The sequence below is a fragment of the Cryptomeria japonica genome, chromosome 8, assembly GCF_030272615.1.
Source record: "Cryptomeria japonica chromosome 8, Sugi_1.0, whole genome shotgun sequence".
NCBI lineage: Eukaryota > Viridiplantae > Streptophyta > Pinopsida > Cupressales > Cupressaceae > Cryptomeria > Cryptomeria japonica.
Window position 1 is genome coordinate 532,136,163 of NC_081412.1, and position 12,112 is coordinate 532,148,274.

At 36.7% G+C, this 12,112-nt stretch overlaps 1 protein-coding gene across 4 annotated transcripts; it reads left to right on the plus strand.

The window, feature by feature from the left end:
- Window positions 1–342: 342 nt before the first annotated feature.
- On the plus strand, window positions 343–10,014 carry LOC131063719 (palmitoyl-acyl carrier protein thioesterase, chloroplastic). 4 transcript variants are annotated; one of them, XM_057997618.2, is made up of 8 exons: window positions 343–537; window positions 1,068–1,227; window positions 1,505–2,064; window positions 2,292–2,425; window positions 8,281–8,394; window positions 8,512–8,683; window positions 8,808–8,876; window positions 9,254–10,014. In XM_057997618.2, exons 2-8 carry the CDS (start codon window positions 1,215–1,217, stop codon window positions 9,542–9,544), a joined length of 1,353 nt encoding a protein of 450 aa, XP_057853601.2. In that variant the 5' UTR covers window positions 343–537; window positions 1,068–1,214; the 3' UTR covers window positions 9,545–10,014. The 4 variants fall into 4 exon arrangements, with proteins under 4 accessions (XP_057853601.2, XP_057853600.2, XP_057853603.2 ...); XM_057997617.2 differs by lacking the exon at window positions 343–537 and adding an exon at window positions 565–843; XM_057997620.2 differs by lacking the exon at window positions 343–537 and adding an exon at window positions 565–843 and having other exon boundaries at window positions 1,068–1,145.
- Window positions 10,015–12,112: the final 2,098 nt, after the last annotated feature.

Consider the following 12,112-nt stretch of genomic DNA (forward strand, 5'->3'; position numbering starts at 1 on the left):
TTTCTTGCTTTGGTACTTATCATGAAAACGTAATAAAATACTTAAGATAAAGACACTTCATGTGATTGAATTCATTCACCAAGGTTACTAAACTATAGTGGGTGTTCGTTGGGAGCAATTAATGGTGAAAAAGTCGGAAGGAGGGCCTCTTATATATGAAACCACGTTTTGCCAAGGTCATCATCAAATCCATGAATGAAATGAATTAGGTGGATGAAAGGTGGTGCTCCATAACTTTTCAACAACACAATTGCATGCAACTAAATGCTTGAAAGACATTGATTCCTATACTCGTGCAATTTTTCCTACCACTACAAAGACTTTTGACGACCATTGTTATCAGATTGTAGATTAATATTAGAACCCATGTATGAACGAGGATGTAAAATGGGCTCGTTTTAAACCGAAAACCTAACAGGAAATCAACATCCATTACTGTTTTGTTGTGTTTCTTTACAACATTCAATTGGCAGCCTCCTAATTTCAATTTTTTCCCTCCTCTGGATGTTGTCATCAACCGTTGATTGCCTACCTGAGGTGGGTTTATAAGTCCTCATTGAAGGGCTACTTTGATCGTGTGTTGTAAACAATAAGTTATGTGCACTTTCTTCTACTTGGAATAGAAATGGCGTGTGGTGTTGGATTGTGTGTTGTAATGAGAATGCTATGATGCTGGCAACTTTAATAGGGTTACAGTAAATCTACTTTCTTTCCTTAATTATATTATTCCAATAGAATGTGGGATGCCAGATCGGTCTAAGCTGGGAACGTTTGTCTAGTATATTCTACTCTGTAAAGTCAGGCTCTTTCTTGGTCTATTCGAATTATGTCAACCTAAACAAGGTAACCTTTTGCATTCTCTGTCAAGCCAGTGCTGTTTCTTGTAGTATTTTTTCTCGTGGTTTATGAGATATACACACAATGTCACTATGTTTGAGCTTTGTGTTGGGCCTGTAGTTCATTAGCCTTCCATGTGGATGTAGCTTGATTTGATATTTTTTTCGAAGTGGGTGTTCCTTCACATACTGTTTAGAGACTGATTTAAATTTTGAATTTGCTGCGGGCAGGGAACAATGGGCTCCATCAAAGTTTGATTTAAGGGTTTAAAACTACACGTTCACAACGGATCTGGATCGTCTTCTAAGGTAGGGCTTTTTATCTGTGCTGTATGGTATGCGGAATGGTATGGACAACGTTTTCGTGTGAATTTTCAGATGCCTATAATCTGTATGTGGTTTTTTATCAACGTTTTCATGGTGTTTTCCTTTTTCTTTTCCTTTCTTCCATGGATTTGCTATTGAACGCCATCATTCTCGTGCCTTCTATCTATGCAATATTTGTCGATGGGGTTGTACCTTGTGATGTTTATTTGTAAATCATAAGACACCCACTTGCCAAATCGGTCTTCTTTTACCTTGATCCGTGGGGTGTAGATTTGTCTAAAATTTTCACTATTTTTTTTAAAAGAAAAACGCCCTAATTTTTTGTTTTGGGGTTCATGCAGTTATCTGTGAAGGAACCAAAATGGTTGTTGCTGCAGCAGCAATGATGATGGGTTCGGCAACTCCGCACACACAGAACAAGATCTCTTCGTCTTCTCCAGGGAATGCAACAATGAAGGTGGGTGCTCCTGAGAGTGTTGATGTCAAGTCAAAGAAATCGTCCTCCGCCTACAAGGGAGTTCAAGTTAATGGAAACGCTCATGCAGGTGTGAAGATCAATGGCACCAAGGTCAATGGCACTGCTGTTGATAGCTTAAACATGAAGAATAATGTCGGATTGAAGGATTTTGTAGAAGAAGAAAGCCCTGCTAAAAGCAGGATCAATATGCTCCCAGATTGGAGTGTTCTTCTTGCAGCTATTGCTACTATTATCTTGGCAGCTGAAAAACAGTGGACAGATTTTGATTGGAAGCCGAGGAAACCGGACATGTTTGGTGATGTTTTTAGGCTGGGGAGGTTTGTGGAAGACAGTTTTGTGTTCAGGCAGAATTTTGCAATAAGGTCATATGAGGTCGGTGCAGATAAAACGGCTTCTATTGAAACTTTGATGAACCATCTTCAAGTAAGTGGAGACTTTGTAACCGACAGTGTACTTCTGAATGGAATAAGATAGGTTTTATGGTTGGCCTTAAAGGATTAATATTTTTAGGTTTTGATGGTGTATTGAGAGGAGATGAAACTAGTTCTGAAGGCTTTTTAGTACGAGTTCAAAGATTTTAAGACAATTGGATTACTGGTACTCTGATTTGAATATTCAAGTTCTGAAGACCATTTGCCTTTGCTATGCAGGAAACAGCTCTGAATCATGTTTGGCTTTCTGGGCTAGCAGGGGATGGGTTTGGGGCTACCGTCGAGATGAGTCGAAGAAATCTTATGTGGGTTGTAGCTCGCATGCAAATTCAAGTGGAAAGATATCCCTCCTGGTAATATTTTCTGTTGACTTTTATTAGATTGTTGTACAAGCCAATTCTTGGTAAAGCCAGTTAGCATTGACGTAAATATCACTACATGGTCTTAATGTTTGAAAGTTAAAAAATTTGGTTAATCCCCTATACGGAAAACTCTCTTCAAGTTTTAACCAGCACAAACTTCTCGCATAGAATAATACTAGCCTCAAGTACAAGGAAGCTGTTAGCCAGATTGAACATCTATCAAAGAATAAAAGTAGCTTTTAATTTTAAGCAGTTGTGACCTTCTTTCATTTATTCTACGAGTCTACAGTCTGGACTACACCAGTAGTCAAATGGCTTCTCTGATGATTTGTGGTTCTCCTTTCTAATTTTGTTTGATGCCACCTTGCTAAATACAATTGCCTATCCACTCATGGGAAACATTGTGTGCATTATTCTGTTAAATAGCTATTGTACTTGTCAAGTTTGAACACTTTGTGATGTATTTTTTACGAGAATTATGTGATACTGGATACAAGGTTGCTTAGAGTTGTGTGATTTCATGTTACACTTTTCCTTTTTTTTATCTGATGGAAACAGCCAGATGACATAGATGCTGGCATCTCTGCAGGCATGTGCAGGGGGCTCCTGTCTGTCAAAGTCAACCGAGTGTTGAACCTGTCCTGAATGTGCCTACAAGGGTTTTCACCTTGGTGGATGGCTTTATCACATACCATCGTCCTCACCAATTGTGCACAACCAATTGAGTTGCAACCCTTTGGTCTTGTTACATTTTTTACTCAAGCAATTTACAAAAATATCATTGACCATCGTTAGCGCACAATCACCATGACTTCTTACCTTATAATTTAGCCTGTGTTTGTTTTGAACTTAAGGATTGATACTTTTCAATGATTTTTCCCAAATGACCTGAAGGTAGGAGACTTGGAGTTTTGTAAACCTTTTCGCCATAATTATTCTTTGTGGCATGCTTCTGCAGATTTTCACGGTAACACTACACTTACATGCCAATGACACAACGTTGCTAGAGCAAAAAGTATTTCATTTACTTGGGTTCAGAGCTGAAAAGCAGAGGAGGATGATGCGAATAATTTTTTCCTCACTCTTCTCAGTTAGTTCTCCTTTTCTCTGTCCTTATCTCTGTCCTTTCTGTGTCATCACCATTTACCTTTAGGCATTTCAGTGGTTTTTTCTGTGTCATCACCATTGCCTTTTGGGCATTTCAGTAGTTTCTCAAATGATTTTTTAAATTTATCCTATCTAGTCAACCTGCATGTTCTATAGGTTCTCATCTAATAGTTTGCAAGCTGCTGCCTGTCAGTCTGTCAACCGTAATTGCTTAGCCTTTTTGGGGCAGCATTCATCATGCGTTGGTGCATTAAATAATTTGTGTTGTTTCTCACGTTTGAGCTTTTTCAAGATAATCTTTGAGAACAGTACGTTAAGTCTTTTATGTTGTCTCAACGTTTGAACATCTTCAAGACAATCTTTGATTAATGAGTTTATACGCATGAAAATTGTGGAATCTTGGACCCAAGGCAATTTATGTGTTAAAATCAAATGATATCTTAGCTCCAGTTATTAGAGTTTAATACATGTTTAGGTTTTCTTCCTTCATCAGTGCAGCAGTACACTACAGTTTCCCCTCAGCAATGAAGTGTACCCAACATCAGCCTTGGCTTATGTGCAAGTGGGTTGAAGGCACGGTCAAAAGCAGCAAGAGTGTGGGGCAGTAGCGTTGGCAGTTATTCTTCTTAGCAGGGCACTTTCAACAGATTCAGAGCAACACTGAGCTTTTTATCTTTTCTTATTTTAATTCTGGGTGCATTTTTCTTGCGTGTTTGCTTTTCTTATTTTTCCAACGTAATGGTTTCGGTTGGGGTTCTGGAATGCTGGTATGGCAACTTTTTCTTGGGGGTCAGGTATGTTCTGGGTATCTGTACAAAAAAATATAAAAACCATAAATATATGTATATTTTAGCCTAAAAACAAGAGTTAAGTTCAGATAACCGTATAGCATGCATATTGTCATGTACTTTGATGTCAATTTTGCAAACCTGATATTCGTTGTTTAATATTTAAATTAAAAAATATACGCGAAAGAAAAAGGAAGCGTGTTCCATCTTGCATCCTTCAAATGCTTTTTGCATTAGATCAAGATGTCATCTAATATGCATGCCAACCATGCTGTTCATAGTTGTGTGCTTGCATATGACATCCGGATATGTTTATCATAGGATTTGGTTGATGCCTCAACTGCCTTGCTAATGTGGAGTGCCAGTTGAGGCTCCAATCTCTTTGCTAATGTGGAGTGCCAGTTGAGACCCCAATCTCTTTGCCAATGTTGAGTGCCAATTGAGATCAGTTATCTTCAAAGTTGCATGGACACGGATACGGATACGGATACAAATACAGATACAGATACCGCCATTTTTTAAGACCCCCAATATGGATATGGCTGGATACGTCATTCATAAAAAACATACACATATTTAGCACAATTTTCTAAGTTATTCGAGGAGATTTTCATTACTTCAAAGGCAATATAGACACATAATTGCTACATAAATAATGACAAGTTGATTTAACATTTTACAATATGCAAAAATAGTAGAGTTGCATTGGAAACTAACCCAACAAGTGAGTCTCACTGAAATAGAAAAATATTTCATTTGTCTTTCTCATTTAGTGAAGGTTCTGTTTATACCATTTAAAAAAAATAAAAAAATGCAATGAAGTTTTTTAAAATTAAAAATAGGAAGATTTACGTCAAATTTTTAAAAAATCAAATTACATAGTATCTAGCATGGTTGGAAATCGAGGTTTTTTGGGCATGCGTGGGTACAGTATTTGACGTGTATCTAGGCTGTATCAGATACGGGCTAAGTCACAGGTTACGGCAATTTTCATGGATGAGGTTCGAATTTAATCGAATTTCAAACTTTTATAAAAAAAATCGTTCAAATTCGGCCATAAAAAAATTCTGCTAAAAAGTGGGCAGACGGCCTCTTTAAACACACAACTCACTCCCGTGGCTGCCATCGCTGCCGCCTGCCCTAGTCACCGTTGCTGCCGCCTGCTGTAGTCACCGTCGCTGCCATTGCCATTGCTGCCACCTGCCGTAGTTGCTTTCGCTGCCATTGCCATCGCTCCCGTGTTCAGATAGACGCCCGAGCTCTCAAATTTTATTAGTTATTTTGACATTGCTCCAGTGTTGTAAACAATATTGAGTAATAGTAATGTATTCAATGTTGTAAATTTTCTTAGTTATTAGTTAATTTAAATTACACGCAATAGTAATTAAGTATTCGATATTGTCTGATGTAGTTTTATTTTTTTATTGTAATAAATTAGTAATCAGGTAAAAGGTATATTGAATGCATTCAAAAATATACAGTAATAAGTTATTATGTATATTTTTTAATGCATTCGATATACATTATTAGTTATATTTTTTAATGCATTAGTTATATTATTAGCTATATTAGTTACATTAGTTATAATTTATTAGAAGTATTGCATATATTTAAAAATAAACAAAATTATATAAGGCGAATTTAATCTGATTTTTTTTTTCTATTTTTTCCCTTGTTGAATTTCATCCGAATTTCATGACTGTTGAATTCGAACCTTGTGACTTAGGATACGGTCATACACGTGCCTAGGGAGGGACAAAGGAGTTTCTGGCTACTCTGGTTATCTTACTTGCTAATGATAGGAATATGGCATTGTGATTGGTGCTGTTTGATGTGGGTGGTGGGATTGATGCCTCAACTGCCTTGTTGATGGGGAGTGCCAGTAGATGCCAGTTGAGACGCCAATCTCTTTGCTAATGTTGGGTGCCAATTGTGATCAGTTATCTTACTTTCTAATTATAGGAGTATATCATTGTGGTTGGTGCTGTTTGATGTGAGCGTGGGACCAATCTAGACACCATTTTTGAGAAACTATTTTTCAATTTTCAGGTTTATTATGCTAAAGAATCAATATGGTATCCCAATGTGAGAAGACCCAGTTTCATTTGAAGTTTATCCAGTTCAGATGTAGCACTAAAATACCAGAATTTCCACCTCATTGACACCAGAAAAGAAGAATGAAGATGAACAAAAAAATGTCAGTCCAAGAAGCAATTTAAAAGGAAAAAAACACTGCAGTCCACAGAAGGCTTAAGGCTTGCTCTGGGCGCAGATTTTGGGCCCCTGATTCACCTGGGTACATTTGGGGTCCAAAATCTGCCTTGTCTGCATCCACAGCCAAGTGGAATGGACTGTGAACCCAGACCTGAAGCCAGGCCTTTTCGTAAATGAACTGGTCATGTGGTTATTTTTAGATTGCATTTTAAATTCTTTGAGTTGGCTGCTGCTGTTCTTGTATTAGAACAAGGTTCCTTTTTTCTATAGTTGCTTTCTGATGTATGTGGGTGCAGCCAGGGCCCACAATCTGCACCCTGTCCAGACCTTAACTGGTCCCTTTTCTGAACGAACTGGTAAAACAGTTAGTTTTAGAGTGGATTCTAAATTCTGTGAGCTGGCTGCTCTTCTTTTTTTAGAACAAGGCACTCTTTTTCTTTAGTTGCTTTCGGTTTTAGGTTTATTTTTTAGCCCAGACACCTAGATGGGGATTTTTCATTGTAATCCCAAGCATTCTTTTATGCTATCAAAGAGACCTAAAGCCCACCAGTACCACTCAAAACAAATAGAGAGAGTATATTTGAGTTTTGAGGTTGGCCAGTGTAATTCTTTCAGTTTTAATGGAAGATAGATGCAGTACTGATAGTTCAGATTTGTGAGTATTTGTTTGTATTTTCAGTAGTATGTGTTTGTGGTAGTGTACTCAGATCTTCTGTTTTGATTGGAGTTTTTTGTTTTAAGCTTCTTTGCATTTAGGGCTAATTTTATAAGTGCAGAGTCTGCTTACTATGACCTGAAAATTTAATAACAGTTAACGTGAATTTTGACTCTTGAATAGTTCAGCTAAATTTGGTTTAAGGCCAGATTCCTAAATGATATAAAACAGTCACATTGAGCATTTTGTAGTCCTATTCATCTAAATGAATTTGTTTTGGCAGATCTTTGATGCACTTGCTGTTTTCATTCTAGTAGCACTAATTTGACAATGACACTGCATGCTTGAAGATTTTTGAAAAAGGTTTAAGTGGCTAAAAACTTGGAATTTTTTGAAAAAGTTAAACATTAGAAAAATAGAATACAAATTGTTTTCAGTGCATGTAATGCCTTAAAAAGCATCCCGTGTCTCATAATTATCATCAATGGGGGATAATCTTAGCTTGATACCTTTTGCTATTCATAAGTAAATGGAGCTTCCAGAGTCAACTTTTAATAGATTTTTAGTTGTGAAGAGCTTGATTCTGTATATACTAAAAAATATTTTTATGATGCAATTATGAAAAGTTTTATGTAATATCATTAGAAGCTTTAGGATAAATAAGTTTGATTTCTTGTGTCTGCAAATTTGGTTAAATGTTTGAAAATATGTAATGTTCTCTGACAGCCCATGGTTTTTTATCTTGGTGTGTGTTATTTAGGCAATTTTGTAAATATTTTTCCATTGTTTGGAGTTTTCATTTATGGATTCATGGAATACTTTTAGATTGCTTTATATAACTACAGGATGGATAAGTGGAATTTAGTAAAAATAAATTCCTGTGTGGAGATACATTGAATCATGTAGTTTACCTCCAATCATTTTTGAGTTTATTAGTTTTCCGTTTGTGATTAAGATTGCTTTGTTTTTGGGTATTAGACATCTTAAATTTGTTTTGAATCTTGGCATGCTTTATTTTGAAGATCAACGTTAAGCTTACAAACAAGTATGATGTTGTCAAGACTAATATCTGCATTCTACAGGGGTGATGTTGTGGAGATAGATACGTGGGTGGGTGCATCGGGTAAAAATGGTATGCGGCGTGATTGGCTTGTTCGTGATATAAAGACAAATGAGGTTCTTACAAGAGCTACCAGGTGAAATTAACACACTTCTTCTTATGTTGTCCTCTTGTTGGTCTTTTTGTTAGCATGGACACGCTTTGGTGGATTGATGATTTGTCATTTTGAACCAACGTTGATCTTCTTTCACAGTACTTGGGTAATGATGAATAGAAAGACTAGAAAATTGTCTAAGATTCCAGATGCCGTGAGAGAAGAAATAGAGCCTTATTTCACCGACAGGCAAGTTATTGTGGCAGAAGATACTCGAAAGCTGCACAAGCTTGATGATGACACTGCACAGTATATATGTTCAAATTTAACTGTAAGTAGTTATTCTGAGAACTAAAATAAGTAAGCTTAATCTACTAAGATTCTGGAAAGAACTTACAAATTTTAAAATGTGCACCCTCCAGATTCTTGACACATTTTTTGGGTTTTGTTTACAGCCACGCTGGAGTGACTTGGACGTAAATCAACACGTCAACAATGTGAAATACATTGGCTGGATTTTGGAGGTAAATTTTTAGTATTACTTGCCACTCGGTTGTCAATGATTCCTGAAAAAATTGACTATTAAATGCATTGTGTTAGGTGACTAAACATTTGTTTGAACTTTTTATCCATATTCCCTAAGTTCTAATTATTTGTTGAACTTATTTGTTGAACTTCTTTGCAAATGTAAGTACTGGATTTTTTTTAGAAGTTAAACATATTGATTTGGGGAACTGACATGCCCTAAGTTTGTTATATGGATGTTTCAAATTGATAATATTTTTCCTATTTTGCTTATATAGTTATCGCTTATCAGAAAAAAAAACAAACAATTTACCTTTGCACTACATTTATTTTTCAAAGCAACTTTGATAAAATTGTAGCTGGATTTTATTTGCAGAGTCTGCCAACGTCCATTCTAGAGGTCAATGAACTTGCTAATATAACTTTGGAGTATAGGCGTGAATGTGGGCCGTCGCATATACTCCAATCATTAGCTAGTCCACAAGTTGTTGATGGGATGGGTTCTGCATCATTTATGCATGCAGAAGAGCCCCCCGACACATGCAAATCCTCACCTGCACCGCAGTTTATGCATTTGCTTCGACTGCAAGATGAAGGGTCGGAAATTCTGAAGGCAAGAACAGAATGGAGGCCTAAGGGATCTAAGATGGTCGTTCACAACCTTTGAATGCACATTATGCAGTGTACATAATGTATACGTATTGATGCTTTCTTCAATCTTGATTTTATTGATGCTTCTCTGTGATGCTGCTTTCTAGTAATTATTTGTCCTGCAACTGGACCAAGGATGCCTTCTTGATTTGATGGATGAAACAATGCCAGATCTAGCAAACATTTTGTTAGGCTTTTGAATCATGTTTCGCATCTCCCAGATGCCAGGCTCGTAGATTTTCTTCAGTAGGCTTCTTGGAAAGTCAGTACCTCATTTTGACAGATGCTCTGTATTTGTGGTCACCCTAAGATGAGTGCATGTAAAAATATTGAACTCCATGAAAGGAGATATTGTATGCTGATTTGAACTGTTTCTTTAGGTTGACAGTAAATTTGAAAAACAGTTCAAATCTGAATTGGATATTACTACTATCTAAATGGAAGTTGTGAATTAACTTCAATATAAAATCTTTTTATTGTATTTCATCATTCGTTTGAAATATTGGTTTTCTTAGAGTTATGTGCTAGTTTGAACTCTTAGGTTTATGATTTGTGTGAAATGAGAGTGTAAAGAGATGTTTATATATGTGAGCTAAATACTACAAAAAGTCTGTGAGCTACAGAAGCACATCTTGCTACAATATTGTCAACCTAAATGCTTTATAGTGCATACTGTATTTTAGTAAGTCATACAAATTATAGATAATAGGTTGGTAGTGACATTCTAGTAGTATGTCTGCCCATTCTTCCCCTATTTACCTTATCTCGTGGCCAAAGTTGAGAACCTGTTTTTTCACTGTGCCTCTCGCAGAAATCTGCAGAATGAACTGCATGGTGTTTCTCTCCTCTGGGTCTTGGGTTGGGCTTAATCATGATGCCATTTTTTGGCATTTTCAAATCTTGGACCCTCCTTTTAAGGACTGATGATGAATTGATTTGTACTCACCTTCCCACAGTGACACATATAAGACCACACCATTTGTGAACGGTTTTAAATTGACGTGATCTACGTACTAGTTGCTACTACTTGCTAACGTTGTGGATCAAGAGACTTTATAGATACGTGAGGGAAGCTATTTTATTATAGATACCATTCATAAACTGTTTTCTATTGACATGGTCCATTTACTATTCACTCATACTTGCTCATCTGATCTACTCAACTAACACTGTATATTCACCAGGGAGCTATTCGATTATCCACAATGATATCATGTAGGCTCTGGACCTTGCTGTTGTGCTCACCTCTGAGTTGCAGCCTCACTGTGCCTTAGGTCTATCTGCATGATACTTGTGTTTCAGTTAAGAGTTGCTTTTATCCTTTCATTAAATCATATGAACCTTCCAACCTCATACTTAGCATGCGCTCTGGATTCCATTACATGGATCAGTTGGTTCTGTACATCCTACTGGGCTCTACTTTGTATGATACATTTTTTTTACCTGACTGCAACTATGTATTAACAGGGCTTTTGTTTGTTATCGTGTCATTTGAATGTTGATGTACTAATGTTATTTTCTTTGCCACCAATTGAATGTTCATAAGTATGGGGAAGTCCTGAAGTTTGCGAATGTTGATGTACTAATGTTATTTGTATTGCCACCAATTGAATGTTCATAAAGTATGGGGAAGTCCTAAAGTTGCATTCGCTAACTTGCTTTTAGAAATTGAAAATTTGAAAAATGTTAGATGAGTTAGATTGGGGATATTTCCATATTTGGATGTCAATTTTTTTTTTTACCGAATTTGTATCATTTTATTCAAGTCCAGGTCGATTGAGTTATCCTTGGGGTTTGTGCATCTGGATTCCTTCCGTGTCAAGGAAAGCCCTTATATTGAATCTTTGCTCACTTTTGGTGTAGTTTTTTAAACATGTATTGAAATTTTTGCAATTACATTTTGGCAAGCTCAGTGGGACTCTAATGACCCGATCCTGTCAGATCTGAGTTTTTCTCACCTATCACCCCTCTTGAACTGCATTTGCATCTGATAAATTTATGGTGTTGCTTTGTTTTATACTTAGTGCCTTGATAAACCTTTGGTCTATGGTCTATGTTTTTATTGAAAAGCTCACAGTTTTGATATGCGTTTGGCAAAATGTACCCTATTTTCTGCTCTGCATCTACATGATTATTAAATCTCATCTCTGTCATGCCACCCATTTCTCATTCACCTTGGCACTCACTGCCTTAAAGGCAAAGCCATGAGACGAATAAAGATGCATAAAAGGCCCACGAATGCAAGAGAGTTCCTCTCAAGGGTCACTTCAAAGAGTTGAAGTCTGATCATGCTAGAGTTATCATGATTCTTCCCATCGTTAACAAATACTTGTCAGGTTATATTTAATGAACATATGCTGAAGGCTTTCTTTACCAAAGTCCGCATTTGTCCTGACATGAAAGACCTGTCTCCCCCATATTGCTTCACTCCTCTCTGCTTCAAAGGGATTGTTCCTTGTTGGAAGAAAATAAATTTTATGACCATCCTTACCATAATGGTCACAATGAAGTGTAAAATTTTCTTGGTACTAGTGGAATTTACTTTCTTGTTCTGAACTTTGACTCCCTTGTCCTTACAAGCGGA

Coding starts and splice junctions, on each gene's coding strand:
- LOC131063719 (XM_057997618.2), top strand. Junction 2,065..2,291: donor CTTTGATGAACCATCTTCAA/GTAAGTGGAGAC, acceptor TTTGCTATGCAG/GAAACAGCTCTGAATCATGT. Junction 2,426..8,280: donor GTGGAAAGATATCCCTCCTG/GTAATATTTTCT, acceptor TGCATTCTACAG/GGGTGATGTTGTGGAGATAG.